Source organism: Narcine bancroftii, chromosome 2 (genome assembly GCF_036971445.1).
Source record: "Narcine bancroftii isolate sNarBan1 chromosome 2, sNarBan1.hap1, whole genome shotgun sequence".
NCBI lineage: Eukaryota > Metazoa > Chordata > Chondrichthyes > Torpediniformes > Narcinidae > Narcine > Narcine bancroftii.
Genome location: NC_091470.1, coordinates 281443840 through 281463360, shown reverse-complemented (window position 1 = coordinate 281463360; position 19521 = coordinate 281443840). Strand labels below are relative to the sequence as shown.

The window sequence follows — 19521 nt, the reverse complement described above, 5'->3', positions numbered from 1 at the left end:
AAATATTTTAGTAACAATTGGGTCGAGAGCAGTGATTCTTAACCTTCCCTTCCCACTCACGTACAACCTTAAGCAATCCCTTACTAATCACAGAACACCGATGGCATAGGAATTACTTAAAATGGTTGTGCGTGGGGGAAAAAAAGGGTGAGAACCACTGGGATAGAATAAGTTGAATCCCTTTGAAATACAAAGAAATTCTTTATTGATCTTTTCTTTAACTATAATAAAGGGGAAAAAAAATTCTTTAAAAGATTTATAGGAGCATATAATTTGCTTTGAATTGCATAAAATTCAGAATGCTTTATTTTTCTTTTCAGGAGTCTGCAATTACATCTAGATCAACAGATGAATTATACAGTGAATACAAAAGTGATCGAAATGAAATTTCCTATTGCTATCAACTGCTACAAGAATTGAACGAACAGCGACAGCAAGGAATTTTGTGTGATGTCAACATTGTGGTGAAGGGTCAGGTTTTCAAAGCCCATAAGAATATTTTAGTTGCAGGCAGCCGTTACTTTAAGACACTCTATTGTTATACTCCAAATGAAAGTTGTGACCAAGTCACAGTAACTCACCTTGATGTTGTTGCTGTACAAGGTTTCACGGTCATTCTTGATTTTATGTACTCTGGGCATTTGGTTTTAACCAGCCAAAATGTCATTGAGGTTATGTCTGTAGCAAGCTATCTTCAAATGACTGATATTGTCCAAGCTTGTCGTGGTTTTATAAAGGAAGCCCTAAACATCAGTACAAAATCGAATGCAACAGACAAAATAATAGTGCAGTATGAGAAGGTAAAAACTTCCAACCCATCCCATAGAGACAATACACTAGCCATGTTGAAACATGAGCCCAGTAGTCCTTGGGTAGTCAAATCTACTAATACAATGAATAACTGTGCGACAGGAGGCCCGCATGAAGACAGAGTGAAGTATGACATGGAAGGTTACAGTTTGGATGTGGATTCAGTAATGCACCAAGATGAGAGCTACCAACTTAATGATGCAAATTGGAGTCAAGAAAACTTTACAGATTATAGTGGAAAAGATCTACAGATGGGGCTACCTCAAGATCAAAGTCCTGCTTTTTCTTGGGGAAGTTTGGGGAAATTGATGTTGCAACAAGCAGTGCCGCGAAGTGGACGAAGGAAAAACCACATTACCAGAAGAATTGTATACAATGTTGCTCCAAAAGTTGAAGAGGGAACTGGGGAAAATTTAATGATGCAACCTCCTATGGCATTCTCCGAGGATGGATTACAGGAAATTCATGTAGACCCTTTCTCAGGTAGTTATTATTCATTAATTACTTAAGTGTCATATAGTTGTGTCATTTTATAGTTGTACTATCAAAACATCTATAAGTTAGAACATTGTCCGTTGAAATTCTACTGCAGGTAAACCCTACCTTATGATGTTCTGACTTACAATATTTCAAAGTTACAATGGTCAGAATCTGTTGATTTGTAGTTCTGATGTTTCCCCGCAATTGCGATACATGATGCAGTGATACATTCCCTGACCACCTACACATCTGAGGCCCTGACTGTGGGTCCTCTCCCCAGCCACCTGCGCATCTGAGCTCCCAACACCCAGGCAACGCGTGTATCCGACCTCCCGATCGCAGGTCTTCTCCCTGGCCGCCCGTGCATCCGAGCTCCCAATGTCCAGGCCACCCATGCATCTGAGTTCCCGATAGCGGGTCCTCTCCCTGGCTGCCCGCACATCTGAGCTCCCAGTGCCCTGGCTGCCCGCACATCTGAGCTCCCAATGCCATGGCTGCCTGCGCATCCAAGCTCCTAGCTGTGGATCCTCACCCCGGTCACCCACACATCCAAGCTCCTGACCGCGGATCCTTACACCGATCTCCTGGCCAGCCATGCATCCGAGCTCCAGACGCCCTAGCTGCCCGCGCATCCGTGCCCCCGACTGCAGGTCCTCTCCACAGCCGCCCACACATTGGAGCTCCTGACGCCCAGGCCATCCATGTATCCAAGCTCCCAACCGCAGGTCCTCTCCCAGGCCACCCGTGCATCTGAGCTCTTGATGCCCAGGCCGCCCATGCATCCAAGCTCCCGACTGCAGGACCTCTCCCCGGCCGCCTGCACATCAGAGCTCCCGACCCCAGGCCACCTGCATATCTAACCTAGATGGGCACACATTCAACTTGCTCTTCAGTGTGACAATTGACAGTTATTACCTTGGTAATTATTTATCAGCATTGAAGGAAATTGATTATTTGTTTACTGTGTCATTGATATGTTGTGGGATCTTGAATGCATTTTGGGCTGCAGCATTTCCTACATTATCATGGTGATTATTCTTTTTAAAATACTCATTGGGTGTGATGTGATGTGCTTTGGTATCTCCTGAAATTGTTGAAGATATTATATCAATGCATATTTCTTTCATTATCCTAACTTCATAGTTATCTGAATGAAATTTATTGCATCTTCCAAGAAGTCAGTCAGTCTGAAGCATTGCAAACTTCTGCCTTTGTATTTTGTTTTATCTTTAATTGAGCAAAATTGCTTTATTTAAAATCAAAGTATATTTTATTACACAAGACATTTAATTTCTCCAATGAACTTACCCATTTATAAAAATGCTCTTTATTTCTTGAAGAACTAAATAGGTCTTCGAGGATATCATGCAAATATTAGCAATATACCAATAATCTTTATTGGTTTTGTCTTTTTAGTCGGGTGGTCGGTGACTAAACTGGCTCCCCACCAGGCTTGCCTGGTGCAGGGGGTGGCTAGACACCCTGCAGGATGAAAAATAAGACCTGTCAAAAGGCAGGCGAACCCTCTTGTAGGGTCAACAGCTATCTAGCAAACACGTGCCATTAAGCGCAGAAAGGACATCCCTTGCATTGAAGCTTGGTCTGGCCATTCATTGCTACAGAACTTCCCCAACCATCATGGACCTCACCATACTGCTAAATCCAGGAGGGGATGTCGAGAGGGCGGGTCTGGACCTCTGCAACCCTACTCGCCTAAATCCATTCATGCACACTCTATTCCTTTCTGAGGAGTGGGGTATCCTCATATCAACTCCCACAAACTGACTGATAGGAACCATCATCATCCTATGGGATGGGTAGCCAGATTACCAATAATCTTTATCTAGATTGGTGTAGAGATAGTCACTGAAACCTTTTGGATAACGCTTCAGAATAAATTAATCTACATTTTTCCCTATGTACAAACTGTAAGTCACATATTTAAGAAATAAGAGTAGGTCATTCAAGCATTCAGCTTGTCAATATTCCCTTTTGCTCCATTTCCTTAATACCTTCTTTCAGAAATCTTATGAATGTAAGATAATTGACTCAGCAGTGATAACAGTTTATAACTAAGCACCAAGCTTTGTAGGTTAAAGTATTTCACCTCTGAAAGTCTCTGGCTTTTAAATCTTAGACAAGATTTCTGTCCTATCTTTTTCCATGAGTAGAATAAAAGAGCGTAATTTTGAAACCTGACAAAACCACACTTCAAAATTCCAAGCAATTTTTAAACTCCCTTCATAATTGCATCTTGGAATACGTGCTTAATTCTTATAAATTCACAATGCAGCTCCTCCATGGCCAATATATCTTAAACAAGTTACTATAATAAATCACATCGGGGACTGTGAATGAGGAGCAATTTAAAAGCAGCAGGAGACATAGGTGCTCATTTAAATCCCAGCAAGGACTGCGAGAGCAGGAGGGTGACTGGGAAGAGGAAGAGTTTAAAAGCAGCGGGAGAGGTAGGTGCTCATTTGAATCTGAGTGTGGACTGTGAGAGCAGGATGATGACCAGGAAGAGGAGTGGTTTAAAAGTAGTGGGAGGTAGATACTCATTTGAATATCATCGGGGACTTTGAGAGCAGGATTGTAAACAAGAAGAGAAGTGGTTTAAAAGCAGCAGGAAAGGTCAGTGTTCAATTAAGTCTCGATCGAGACTGCAAGAGCAGGATGGTGACAGAAGAGGAGCAATTTAAAAGCAGCGGGAGAGGTAGGTGCTCATTTGAATCTTGTTGGAGACTAAGAGCAGGACTCAGAAACAAAATGAGGAGCAGTAGGGGACGTCACGTGATAACGTAGAGCTAGGATGAGAAATGTGGCTCCTCTGGGAAAAGGTTTAAAAAAGTGAAGAGACAAGTTTGAAAACTCATCTACAGCGAAGGTAAAAATGTCACCCAAGAAGGACAAAGAAGTGGAAGAAAAGATAGAGTGACTAGAAGATAAAGAGAGAGAAGACAAAGAAGGGGCTACCTTATCGACAAAGCCGGGACCTGGAGTAGTGTCTGCTTCCGTTCGAGGAGAGGCTCCCGACTCACCTCCCCCCCCCCCCAGCAAGCTGAGGCGTCCCTGCAACAACAGGGGCGCTCTGACGAGTTGGGGAGGGGAGTGACACGATCACGCATGGGCAAGGAGTAATGGGAGGCCCTGGCAGATTGGCTCACAAAGCCTGTGGACCAGGACAATCGTGGAGTATGGCAGAAGAGAAACAGCTGGTTGAGAGTGCAGAGAGACTGGAAAAAAACAATGGGAAGAAGCAGTAGCTATAAGAGAGGAGGAAGAGGAAGGAGACTTGAGCATGGAAGAAATATTGGAGGAGGAGGAGAGGGTAAGGCAGAAAATTAAGGCTGCTACCTTTACTAAAGACTCCTTGACTATTATTATGGATGAATTAAGGCTGGTTTGAAGGATTTTACAAGATTGGAAAATAAAAAGGATGCTAAAGTTAATAAAGTCTATGATTTGTTTAAAGAAATGCAAGTAAAAAAATGAAGTAGAAGGAGGGGTTAAAGATCTTTGAGTTGGAAAATCAGTTTCTTTAAGGACACACTGTATGAAGGATTTGAGTGCATGAAGGATAAAAATGATAAATATCTGAAAAAGTGGACTCTTTGGAGAATTTTAGCTGGAGAAACAATATTAAGATTATTCGCTTTAAAGAAGGGAAGGAGGGAGATAATATGATCCAATTTATACTGGGATGGATACTCCAAATATTTGGGCAGGAACATTTTAAAGCTCACAGAGCTCTTTGATCTAAACCTCCACTGGCTCAAAAATCAAGACCTATTTTAGTAAAATTTCTTTGATATCAAGTAAGGGAGAATATTTTGGAATTGGCAGCTAAACAAGCCAAAGAGAGAATAGCACCACTGGAAATAGAAGGGAATAAGATTTTTTATCTTGATGAAGGGGAGCAAGAGTTTTAATCTGGTCAAAAATATTTTGTGGAAGAAGGGCTGCACTTTTGTCTTGCGTTACTCTGCCTCTCTGAAGGTGTTTATTCAAGATGGAACAAGTCAATTTTTTTAATGGCACATGCCCAAGAATTTGCTGAAAAACTGTCAGACTTGCACCAAGATGGACCTGGAAAAGTGGACACTTGAAGGGTGATGGACATAACTTTGGAGATTAAATATTTGCAGTGTTTGTTGTGATATTTAATATACTTGGAGGAGCCAGAGATATGGTGGCTGGCTTCTACTAGTTGTGGATGCTATTGCAAAACTATTTGCAACCCGAATAATGGAGGGGGATAGCAATGTTGAGGGACTGTGTGACAGTGCTTGAGGGGGGACTTTCTTTCTTTCCTTTCTTTTTCTATTCAATCAAGTAATAATCTTATAACTGGATTGAAGGATGGTTTTATGTTTATGGGATTGATGAGGATCCAGGGACTGACTAGATATAATATGAGGGAATATTTAAAACAATACAATGGGTAGCAAATTGAAATTTATTATTTTTAATGTGAATGGGCTTCAGAACCCTATTAAAAGAAAAAAGGTGTTAACATCTATCAAGAAATTGAGAGTAGATATTGCTTTTTTGCGAGTGATGCATTTAACTGAAAAGGAACATCAGAAATGAAATGAAATGAAAGGTAAAGTAGTGCCATTGCATTTCAATATGAAAGCTAGAGGGGTTGCAATTTTAATAAATAAAAAATGTCCTATTGTGACACATAATATGACTGTAGATCTATTTGGTAGATTCATTTTAATTAATTGCCAGATTTTCTCTGATCAATGGACATTGGTGAATATCTATGCACCAAATCTGGATGATAGTAAATTTATATGACACTTTTCCACATCTGGGGGAAGCAAGTAGTAATATTCTGGTGGGTGGGGATTTTAATTTTTGTCTGGACCCTTTAATGGATAGATCGACAAGAACTGTAGTAAAATCAAGGCAGCAAGGATGTCTCTGATACAAGAACTTAATTTAGTTGATATTTGGAGAAAGATGTATCCTAGAGAGAAGGACTATTCATTTTATTCTCGTCATCATGATTCATATTCTAGAATTGATATGTTCTTAATATCAGCAAAACCTCAAGATAGAGTTCAGCAAGTCCAATATAAACTGAGACTTAACTCTGATCATTCCCCATTGTATTTAGTATTAAGTTTAGAGGACAATCGAGATGTGACTTTTAGATGCAGATTTAATAGGATGTTATTGAAAAGAGAAGATTTTTGTCAGTTTATTAGAGATCAGATAAAATAATTTCTGGCTACTAATGAAGATTCAATGGATAATAAATTTGTTCTTTGGGATGCTGTAAAAGCTTTTATTTGTGGCCAAATAATGTTTTTCTTCTGAGATCAAAAAGGAATATATGGCTCAAGTTAATACTTTAGAGAGGGATATATTGACCTTGGAGAAACAGCTACAAAAAAAACCATCAGAAGATACGAAAACAATTTTGTTGATTAAAAAGTTACAGTATAATACATTGCATCTTATAGAATAGAAAAAATGATTTTGAGTAAAAAACAGTGATATTATGAATTGGGAGAATGGTGTTTTGGCATGGTGGGAAATTTACCTTATTCCTTCTAAACAGCTATTATATAGGTTATTCTAAAAAAAAGGTAAAGATCCATTAATGCCATCATCTTATAGACCAATATCTTTGTTAATGTAGATTATAAAATATTAGTTAAATTATTAGTTAATAATAGGTTGGAAAACTTTTTGCCGAAATCGATTAATAAGGATCAAACGGGATTTATTAAAAATAGAAAATTAGCAGAGAATGTGACCCGGTTGCTTAAGTTTAATTCATCTAGTTTAAAAGAAAGGTACCAATAGTGTTACAGTAACGTTAGATGCAGAGAATGCTTTTGAAAGAGTTGAGTGGGACTTTCTCTTTAAAACACTTGCTAAATTTGGATTGGGCCAAATATTTATATATTGGATAAAAGCACTATATAAAGATCCCAAAGCAAGGGTTGTGACAAATGGTGTTAATGTCTGACTATATTCAGTTGAGTAGATCAACTAGGCAAGGCTGTCCATTATCACCCACCCTTCTTGTATTGTTAATTGAACTTTTGGCCAAATTAATTAGCCAAGACCAAAATATTAAAGGTATTAGGAGAGGTACTAATGGGCATAAATTAAGTTTATTTGTGGATGATGTAATTCTATACCTGATTGATCCTGAAAGATCAATATGTAAATTACAGCTGCATTTAGAGCAATATGGTAGAGTGTCAGGATAGAAGGTGAATTGGGTTAAAAGTGAAATAATGCTGTTGATATTTGGTGATTACACTCAATGTCAACAAAAAACAAAATTTAAATGGCCTGAAGGAGGTATAAAATATTTGTGTTCGGATTGACAGTCAGTTAGATAGATCTCTTTATAAAATTAATTATGGACCATTGTTTCAGAAAATTGAAGCAGATTTTAAAAGGTGGATGATTTCTTTTTCTTTGGCTTGGCTTCGCGGACGAAGATTTATGGAGGGGGTAAAAAGTCCACGTCAGCTGCAGGCTCGTTTGTGGCTGACAAGTCCGATGCGGGACAGGCAGACACGATTGCAGCGGTTGCAGGGGAAAATTGGTTGGTTGGGGTTGGGTGTTGGGTTTTTCCTCCTTTGCCTTTTGTCAGTGAGGTAGGCTCTGCGGTCTTCTTCAAAGGAGGTTGCTGCCCGCCAAACTGTGAGGCGCCAAGATGCACGGTTTGAGGCGATATCAGCCCACTGGCGGTGGTCAATGTGGCAGGCACCAAGAGATTTCTTTAGGCAGTCCTTGTACCTTTTCTTTGGTGCACCTCTGTCACGGTGGCCAGTGGAGAGCTCGCCATATAACACGATCTTGGGAAGGCGATGGTCCTCCATTCTGGAGATGTGACCCATCCAGCGCAGCTGGATCTTCAGCAGCGTGGACTCGATGCTGTCGACCTCTGCCATCTCGAGTACTTCGACGTTAGGGATGTAAGCGCTCCAATGGATGTTGAGGATGGAGCGGAGACAACGCTGGTGGAAGCGTTCTAGGAGCCGTAGGTGGTGCCGGTAGAGGACCCATGATTCGGAGCCGAACAGGAGTGTGGGTATGACAACGGCTCTGTATACGCTTATCTTTGTGAGGTTTTTCAGTTGGTTGTTTTTCCAGACTCTTTTGTGTAGTCTTCCAAAGGCGCTATTTGCCTTGGCGAGTCTGTTTACATTAATAGGTCAAGTAAATTGTGTGAAAATGAATATTTTTCCTTGGGTTCAATATCTATTCCAATCTTTACCTATTTTCATACCTAAGAAGTTCTTTAAGGATTTAAATAAAATTATACAAATGTTTTTATGGAGAAATTGACTTGGAGGTTTGAAACGGGTGGTCTACAACTTCCTAATTTTGAATATTATAAAGCAGCCCAACTGCAAAATCTCTCCTCCTTTTTTGAAGAGGGAGATAAAGTGGCATTGGTTAATGCTGAAATGAATAAAATAGGTGAACCAAAGGCTGAAGAGATATTATACAAATGGAATGAAGCATTATTAACTGGGGAAGTAGATACACCAATATTGAGACATTTGATAAGATGGCATAAGGTACATAGATTGATGAGAATGAAGAGATACGGATTAGCAAATATGCTATTGGTACAAAATAGATTGATGCCTTTTACGTTGGACAATAAGAATTTTATTGACTGGTCAAAGAAAGGATTGAAGTTTATAAAAGATTGTTATTAAGGTAGACATTTAATGACATTTGATCAATTGAAAACTACTTATGGAATACAAAATACTAAAATATTTGGATGTTATCAATTAAAGGCCTTTTTATGAGAGAATTTGACTTTGCTATATTTATTACCACAAGATGATGAAATTGAAATTATTATAACTAATCCATATCTTAAACAGTTTATATCAGTTATGTATCTTTTACTTCAAAGAGGAGCTAAGAAAAAAAACTCATAAATCCATGCAGAGGTGGGAAGACGATTTAGGTATAGTTATAAATGATAAAAATTGGGCCAAGATATGTCATTAAAGTATGAAAAAATACACTAAATGTTAGATATAGAATGGTTAATATAAGTTTTTACGTCAGATGTATATTACACCTCAAAAGCTTAATAAGATAAAATTAGACCTATCAGATAAATGCTTTCAATATAAACAGGACATTGGTACTTTCTTATGTTCCATATGGACATGTCCTGATATGAATTCCTTTTGAACCAAATTGATTGATTTTCTACAACAGGTAGTAGGGACTTCACTTCCACAAAACCTTATGCTATTTCTGCTAGGAGATATATCAAAGGTTTACCCGGGGTCTAATTTGGAATGGTCTCAGAAGGAGTTTTTAAAGACTGCATTGGAGTTGCTGGAAAATGTATTGAAGTTTCATGGAAATTGGAAACAGATCTAGCATTAGAGCATTGGCAGAGCAGAATTCGAAGTATACTTTTGGAAAAAATTTCATAATTTAAGGTACAAGTACAGATTTTTTTGAAAAATTGGTTCCCTTATATGCAAAAGATTGATGTGGTTACTTTGTAATTAATCATATTAGGATTATTAGTAAATTTTGGCATAATCTGTTACTCCCTGGTCTCATCTTATGCTTTAATATGCTTATTTTATATTTCATATTGAAGGTATAACCTGCATTTATTAAAATTTTTGAAATTTTTATACATATTATGTATTTATTGTTAGGTTGTGATTAACATAATATATAATTTCACATTGATATCCAGTATTATTATAAAATTAGTTTAGTTCGCTTTCTTTCTCTTTTTCTTCTCCTTCTTTCTGTTTTTGGGGTTTTTCTGTGAGAGGGAGTGGATGGGGAAGAAAAATGAAAACAGCATGTATGTTTTTTTCTTGACTAGATTAACTTTGATTACATGTTAATAAATAAAAAAATTTTAAAAAGAGGAGCAGTTTAAAAGCAGCGGGAGAGGTAGGTGCTCATTTAAATCGCTCCATTGTCCAGTTAGCTGCAGCTAGTAGATCATTACAGCACAGACCCAGCATCTTCAGCCCTTCTAGTCTGTGCTGAACCATTTTTTTTCCCTAGTCCCCTGATCTACACCCAGTCCATAGCCCTCTCTCCATGTACCTGTCTGAAATCTTCGTTATGTTTAAAAATGAGCCAGCATTATTTACCACTTCAACTGGCACATCATTCCACACTCCCATCACTCTCTGTGTGAAAATTTCCCTCTCATGTTCTCCCTTAATTTTACTCCTTTCATTCTTAACCCATATCCACTGGTTTATATCACACCTACCCCTCAGTGGAAAAATATCTTTCTATATTTACTCTGTCTATTCCCCACATTATTTTAAATACCTCTATCAAACCTCCCCTCATTCTTCTATGCTCCAGGGAATAAAGTCCTAGCCTGTTTAATCTTTCCTTGTAACTCAGTTCCTGAAGTCTGGGCAACATCCTAGTAAATCTTCTCTGCACTCTTTCTATCTTATGGATATCTTTCCTGTAGTTAGGTGACAGAAATTGCACACAGTACTCCAAATTTGGCCTCACCAATGTCTTATACTCTAACATCCCAAATCGTAGACTCAATAGTTTGATTTATGAAGACCAATATGCCAAAAACTCTCTTTACAACCTTTTCTACCTATGATGCTGTTTTGAGCGAATTAGATATCTGTATTCCCAGATCCCTCTGTTCTACCATACTCATTAGTGCCCTACCAATTACTGTGTATGGCCTTTCTTAGTTTGTCCTTCCAAAACGCAACAACTCACACTTGTCTGCACTAAATTCCATTTCTGCTATTTCTCAGCCTATTTTTTCAGCTGGACCAGATCCCTCTGCAAGCTTTGAACACCTTTTTCCACTGTCCATAATACCTCCAATCTTAATGTCATCTGCAATCTTTCTGATCCAATTATCAGCCATTTCATTGATATAGATGACAAACAACAACATTCCCAGCACCAATCCCTGAGGCACACCACTCAGGCCTCCGTTCTGAGAACCAATTGTCCACCACTACTCTGGCTTCTCCTGTCCAGTCATTATCAAATCCAGTTCACTACATTACCATGAAGACATAGATCTGAACCTTCCTGACTAATGTCCCATGTGGGACCTTATCATAGGCCTTACTAAAGACCACATTGACAACATCCACAGTCATTCTTTCATCAGCTTTCCTGGTAACCTCCTTATAAAATTATAAGATTAGTTAAACACAACCTACCAAACACAAAGCCATGTTGACTAACCCTAATCTTTTTCTGGCTATCCAAATAATTGTATATCCCATCTCTTAGAACATCATCCAATAATTTACCTACTACTGATATCAGGCTCACCAGCCTATAATTTCCTGTGTTACTTTTGGAGCCTTTTTTTAAACAATGGAACAATGTGAGCTACCCTTCAATCCTCCACATTCAGGACATTTTAAATATTTCTGTCAGAATCACTGCAATTTCTACATTACCCTCTCTCAAGGTCCAAGGGAATATTTTGTCAGGCCCAGGGGATTTATCCACTCTTATTTTCTTTAAGACAGCAAGCACTTCCTCCTCTTTAATCTGTATAGGTTCCATGACCTTGCTGCTTGTTCCCCTTAGTTCCTATGACTCTGTGACTGTTTCCTGAGTGAATACTGATGGAATAAAAACCATTTCCCTACCATCTCTTTTGGCTCCATACAAAGCTGACCACTCTGTCCCTTTTGCTCTTAATATACCTGTGAAAACTCTTAGGATTTTCCTTCACATTGTCTGACATAGCAACCTCATGTCTTCTTTTAGCCTTCATGATTTATTTCGAGGTTTTTTTTGGATTTTATATATTCCTCAAGTGTCTCATTTGCTCCATGTTGCCTATACCTGCTATGCACCTCTTCTTCCGAACCAGATCTCCAATATCCCTCCAAAACCAAGGTTCCTTAGTCTGCTAACCTTGTCTTTAATCCTGATGGGAACATCCAAGCTCTGAATTCTCAAAAATTTACCTTTGAAAGTCCTCCACTTATCTCGCACATCCTTGCCCAACAACAACATCTTTATCTGCGGCACGATTGGCATAGCGGTTAGTGCAGTGCTTTTACAGTGCCAGCGATCAGGACCAGGGTTAAAATTCTGCACTGTCTGTAAGGAGTTTGTACATTCTCCCTGTGTCTGCATGGGTTTTCCCCAGGGACTCGGGTTTCCACCCACCATTCAAAAACATACTGGGGGTGTAGGTCATTTGGGTGTAATTGGATGGCACGGTCTAAATGGCCTGTTACCGTGCTGGATATCTAAATTTAAATGAATTTAAATTTTAAAAAATTAAATTTAAATTCAATCCACGCATACTAGATCCCATCTTGTTTCCTCAAAATTGACTTTTCTACAACTTAGAATCTCCTGAGGCCAAGACCTTTTCTTCTCTATAATTAACTTGAAATTAATGGCATTATAAATGTAAAGATTCCATTATTCACACGTAATACTACACTTAGAATGTAATCTACATGAAATTCTTTGAGTTTTGTGTACAGTATGATCACTAGACCCAAAATGTTCTGCATACATGTACTTCTGTCACCTGTCCTGTCTCGTTCCCTCATAGGAGATGCAGTATTGCACTCCCTCTAGATGGTAAAATAAAAAGGGAACTCAAACAGAGTGGCCAGTGTGCGAGTAGCCCAGTGTAGGAGTAGGAATTTAGAGGCTGAGGACATGAGGTAAGATCTTTGCAAAGTAACAAAGATTAGGTAGTGGGATGGCAACTAGGGCAGTGGAATGGCCCAATTGTGGAGGTGGGACATCTGGGAGAGCACATTTGTCCCTGATGATTGCTCCTGCAAGAGGTGTATCCAGCTGCTGCTCCTTACAGTCCGAGTTAGAGAAGTGGAGTTGGATGAAGTCTGGATCATTCAGAAGGCAGAGAGGGTGATAAATAGAAGCTATAGCAAGACACACCTAAAAGGCAAGAGGCAGGTAACTGGGTGGCTGTTAGGAAGGGAAGGGAATAGACAGTCAGTGCAGAACACTCTGTGGCTGTTCCCCTCAACAATAAGTGTACTGTTGGGGGCGGGTGAAATCATCTACCAGGGATAAGTCATAATGGTGAGGCCTCTGGCACAGAACCTGGCCCTTCAGCTAAGAAGGAAAAGGGGAGAACTATAGTGTTTGGGGATTTGATAAGCGAATAGATATGAGGGTCTGTGAATAAGATTGAGATTCCCAGATGGTATGTTGCATCCCAGAGGCCAATGTTAGGGACATTTCTGATCGAGTCCACAGGATTCTGAAGCAGGAGGGTAAGTAGCTAGATGTCGTCGTCCACATTGGAACCAATGACATAGATAGGAGTAGGGATGAGATCCTGAAGAAGGAATATAAGGAGTTATGAAGGAAGCTGAAAAGCAGGAACTCAAGGGTGGTGATCTCGGGATTGCTGCCTTTGCCACACGCCAGTGAGGATAAGAACAAGCAGTTGGGTAGATGAATGTGTGACTGAAGAGTTGGTGCAGGGGTTCAGATATGTGGATTATTATGATCCTTCTGCAGAAGGTATGACCTGTACAAAAAGGATGAGCTACACCTGAATTGAAGAAGGTCCAATATCCTGATGGGATGGTTTGCTGGAGCTGCTGGGGAGAGTTTAAGCTAGTTTGGTGGGGGAATGGGAACCAGAATGTGAGGGAAGAGAATAGGGAGGAAGATGGAAAGGATGATGCAATGTGTAGTGGGTTATTGAGGAAGGACAGGCAGGAGAGGAATTTTAAAATTAGTCATTTGGAGGGTTTGAACTGTCTATTTCACTGCAAGATTAGGAATAAAGGTGATGAACTTGGAGCATGGATCAGTTGGAATTACAATGTTATGGCTGTTACAGAGACATGGCTGTTGTAAGGACAGGATTGGCTGATGCAGGTACTAGGGTTTAGATGTTTTAATAGGATAGAGGTAAAAGAAGGAGGGGGAAGGGAGAACCGTTACTGGTCAGAGATGGTATCACAACTGCAAAAAGGGAAGACCCTGTGGAGGAAGTGTCTATGAGTCAGAGTGGATGGAAGTTAGAAATATGAAGGGAATAATCACTGTATTGGGGTAGTGTTTCGATCCCTAAATGACCCTCGTGTCACTGAGGAACAGAAGTAGGCAGATTTTGGAATGGTCCAAAAATTACAGTGTTGTTATGGAATACTTCAACGTCCTTAATGTTGACTGGCGCCTCCAGACTGCAAGAGGGATAGGTGAGTCAGAATTTGTCAGGTGGGTTCAAGAAGCATTCCTGACACAGTTTGTGGACCAGCCTTCGAGAGAAGAGACTTTGCTGGATCTAGTATGTAGCCATGGACAAGGATAAAAGCAGACAAAATGGTGGTGTTTAATTGGAGAATATCTCCTTATGATAGGATGAGGCTGGAACTCGGGAGAGTAAATTGGGAATAGATGCTCTCAGGAGAAAGCACAGAAGTAATGTGGAGGATGTTTAGGGACAATTTGTATAGGGTTCTGGATAGATATGTCCCACTGAAATAGGGTTAAGATGGTAGGTTAACAAAACAGGTAAAGCAGCTAGTTAAGACAAAGAAGGAAGCATACATTAGGAAACAAAAAAACAGGAAGGGCTCATGAGAATTGTATTGTAACCAAGAAGGTACTTAAGAAAGGACTTGGGAGAGCGAGAAGGGGGAATGAAAAGACATTAGCAGGTAGGATTAAGGAAAACTTGAAGGCATTCTCTGCATACGTGAAGAACAAAGATGACGAGAGTGAAGGTATGGCCACTTAAGATAAGGGAAGCAACATGTGCTGAAGGCAGAGACAGTTGGGAGGTTCTGAATGAATACTTTGCATCAGTATTCACCAGAGAAAAGGACCTTGGTCAAAGTGAGGTCAGAGTAGAACAGCTTTTATGCTGGACCATCTTGAGGTTAAGAGTAGATACTGGATCTTCTTAACAACATTAGGATTGATAAGTTCCCAGGACCAGATGGATGTATCCCAGGTTGCTACAGCAAGGGAGGAAAGAGACTGCTAGGGCCCTGGCAATGATTTTTATGTTCCCTCTTGGCCACGGAGAAGGGGTGGGGGAGAAGTGCTGGAGGATTGGAGAATGACAAATGTGGTCCCCTTGTTTAAAAAAGATAATAGGGAAAATCCTGGGAATTATAGACCAGTGAGTCTATAATTGTAATCAAACTGCAATTCAGAGAGAATAAAAAAAATCAATAAAGTGCACAAGCAAGAGCTTTAAATGATCCCTGATTGAGTTTGTTGTTGAGTCTGAGGAGTAGGAGCTGTTCCTGAACCTGGTCTTGTGGCATCTATACCTCTTTCCTGATGGCAGCAGCAAGAACAGAGGATTGGGATTGTACTTGCTGGAGTTTAGAAGATTGAGAGGGGATCTCATAGAGACATATAAAATTCTGGCAGGACTGGACAGAATGGATGCAGATGGGATGTTTCCAAGGATGGGAAAATCCAGAACCCGGGGCCATGGTTTGAGGATAATAGGCAAACCATTTAGGACCAAGATGAGGAGGAATTTCTTTACCCAGAGGGTGGTGAATCTGTGGAATTCATTGCCACAGAGGGCAGTAGAGGCAGGTTCATTAAATATATTTAAGAGGGAATTAGATCTATTTCTTCAGTATAAGGGTATTAAAGGTTACGGAGAGAAGGCGGGGACGGGGTACTGAACTTTAAGATCAGCCATGATCTCGTTGAATGGCGGAGCAGGCTCGAAGGGTCGAATGACCTGCTCCTGCTCCTATCTTCTATGTTTCTATGACAGCTTTTATGAGTGTCTTCTCAGGGATAGTCAGCATTGCTTTGTGAGCAAAAGATCATACCTCAGAGGCTGTTTTTTTTTTCAGTGTTAACAAGAAATTAATGAAGCTAGGGTGGTAGATGTCCATATGGATTTTATTTGGGCATTTGACTAGGCAGACTCATTCAGAAAATCGTGAGGCATGGGATCCATGGAATCTTTGCTGTGTGGATTCAGAATTGGCTTGCCTGTAAAAAGCAGAGAGTAGCTGTGGTTGGAAAATATTCTGCCTGGAGGTTAGTGACTTGTGGAGTTCTGCAGGGATCTGTTCTGGGACTCCTACTCCTGATCTTTGTGATTTTTATAAATGTCAAATGAAGAGAGAAGGGTCAATAAATTTGCAGATAATATGAAAGTTGGAGTTGTGGATAGTGTTTACTGATGATATGAAAGTTGGAGATCTTGTAAATAATGTTGAAGGTTGTTGTACATTACAACAGGATGTAGAGTTGAGCAGAAAAGTGGCAGATGGAGTTTAATTCTGCTAAGTGTGAGGTGATGCATTTTGGAAGGTCAAACTAGAAGGTAAAGTACATGGTTAATGGTAAGATACTTAACAGTGTCGAAGAGCAGAGAGACCATGTGGTCCAAATCCATAAATATCTCAAGGTTGCCACACAGGTTGATATGATCATTAAGAAAGCCTATAGTAAGCTGGATTTCATTAATTGGGGTATTAAGTTCAGGAGTCATCAGATAATATTGCACCTCTTTCAATCTCTGGAGAGACTGCACATAATATTGTATTCATTTCTGGTCACCTCATTACAGGAAGGATGTAGAAGCTATGGTTGTTGCCTAGATTGGAAAATATTTCTTGATGAGATAGAGCTTTTATCTTTGAAGTGAAGAAGAATCAGAGGTGACTTAATAGAGGTCTACAAAATTAAGATGCATGGATAAGGTAGACAACCAGCACTTTTCTCCCAGGGTGGCAGTAGCAAACTACCAGAGTACACCTGTACAAAGTGAAGGGAGGAAGGTTTAGGGGAGACATCAGGCATAAGTTTTTTTGCATGGAGAGTTGTGGAGAGTTAAATCATTGCTAGAGATGATGGTCAAGGCTGGAATAATAGGAGCATTTAAGAGACTCTTCAATAGAAACATGGATAAAAGAAAAATAGAGAGTTACAAGGTAGAGAGGGTGAAGTTTTTTAAGTTTCTATAGCTTGTCTTAGGCCAAAGGGCCTGTTCTGTGCTGTAATGTTCAGAGGTTTGCACAGTACAGATGTGCTGAAGTTGTAAAGCTTTGTGTATATGCAGTATAACTTCTATTCACTGTATCTTGGCCTGGACTAGTCAAGACTAATACAATAAAACCCCTGGTATCCACACCTATGGGGATGGGTAGATGCTCGATAAGTGTATTTTCTGGTTGCTTGAGATTGCGTGTTGTGTGATTGGCAAGGCACACCGTATTTCTTTTCTATATTTTTCTGCTTTTTTGCCAGTTGTGTTGAAGTTGCCAGTTGTTTGAATTCCTGATAACAGGAGTTTTACTGTATTCAATTAGTATTTTTATTTGAACCTCTTGGACAGGTGTAATTAACCCATAAGTGTGTGCAACTTCTTAACTCGTGCTTTAATTTATCATTAACTAAATGCTACAAAACCAAATCTGGTAAGGTAGCAGAGGCAAAGCTTCGCTCCTAGAGGAACTCAGTGCCTTCTAAACCTGATTCGATGATAGTAACAGCGAAGAACTACCCCTCCACACGCCCACATCCCTTGATGATCCCATCCTGTCTGTATCTGAGGATGATGTGCTTGCTGCCTTCAGGAAAATGAATCTGAAGAAAGCATCTGCATTGTATGTAGTACCTGGGTGAGTATTAAAAATGTGTTGACCAACTTGCCAATGTATTCACGGATATCTTCAATATCTCACACCAGCAATAAGTAGTACCTGCCTGTTTCAAACAGGAGTCAATCACATTGGTTCCTAAAAAGAGTGTACAAACCTGCCTTAATGCACTTATATCAATAGTGATTAAGTGTTTTGAAAGGCTTGCGTTGAAGCATATCAGCTCCTAAATGAGGAATGACATGGATATCGTAGCAACAGGTCTATAACGGATACCATCTCACTGGCTCTACACAAAGCTCTGGAACACTTGGACAGTAAAGATGCAGTCATCAGGATGCTCTTTATCGACAACAATTTGGCTTTTAATATCATTATCCCCACAAAAATGAGGAACAGTGGAGAAGGGGGATGACTAAACCAGGAAATTATTAAACAATCCCTTCAGAATGCTTAAAAAAAGGATGTATGATGCATTTTCTGGAGCCAATAAGTGCAGGAGATGCCTCCTTTAACTTTCCTTCCCATCACCTAGGGAGCCAAACGTTCTATTCCCTAAATTAATGTATAGCTTGCAGTCTTTTAATGTGAGCTCTATCTTGGAGAAATCAAAAGCAGATAGGTAATTTCACTTTGCAAAATACTTCATCTCTGTCTGCAAGGGTGAAAGTCATTTTTCACTTGTCTAGTTACTTTTAATTCTCCATCCACTTTCATTTGAACCTCTGTCTTTGTGTTTCAATGAAATCCTGCTTGAGGAATAGCATCGCCTCTTTTGACCAAGCACATTACAGGTACATGATCCTTTATCCGGACATTAAAATCCGGAAAGCTCCAAAAAACCGGACTGTTTTGTGGAGTGCTTGTTTGGTTACCTGACTCACGCATGTATGACGTGGCAACGCTTGACAGGTAAGCTGCCACTTACCGTCAAGCATCAGTTGTGGCTCAGCAGTTGTAGAGAGAAGACGCCCATTTGTTGATCACTGTCTTTGTATTGTTTCTTGTGACTTTGTACATAATCTACCTTGAAAAATGTCGAAAAGAACTGCAGAAACCCCAATGGATAACAGTGAGAAAAAAAAAGGAAACATTTAACATTATCAATAATGCAGAAAGTGCAGTTACTACAGAAACTTGATAGTGGTGTGTCTGTGCGGCGACTCACTGAAGAATATGGTGTTGGAGCTAGCACTGTGTATGACTTGAGGAAACAGAAAGACAAATTACTGAAGTTTTACAGTAACCGCGATGATCACAAACATGAAAAATAGGAAAACACTAGATAGGATGAAAAATGAAGATATTGACCGTGTGATGATAGAATGGATTCGACAACAAAGAAGGGAACATATGCCGCTGAATGGCTTGTTGGTCATGAAACAAGCTAGAATGTATCATAAAGAATTGAACATTGAAGGAGAGTGTCAATATTCAGAAAGTTGGCTGCAGAAATTTAAGAAGCGCCATGGTGTAAAATATCTGAAAATCTGTTGATTATGAAGCTGTGGAAAATTACATCAACGAATTTGCCAAGATCGGATCCGATGGAAAACCTTTCTCCTGAAGAAATGTTCCAAGAAAGACCTTAAAAATGGCAGATGACACAGCACCAAAAGGTTTTAAGGATGCTAAGGAAAGG

General features: G+C 39.7%; 1 protein-coding gene across 3 annotated transcripts in view; it reads left to right on the top strand.

Annotated features, from left to right (window-relative positions):
- The window catches only part of zbtb10 (zinc finger and BTB domain containing 10), a 97387-nt gene that overhangs the window by 38553 nt on the left and 39313 nt on the right, over window positions 1–19521 (top strand). For all 3 annotated transcript variants that reach the window (XM_069921139.1, XM_069921138.1, XM_069921140.1), the window contains exon 2: window positions 321–1293. In XM_069921139.1, coding sequence (XP_069777240.1) covers window positions 321–1293 — 973 coding nt within the window. The remainder of the gene's footprint in view (window positions 1–320; window positions 1294–19521) is intronic.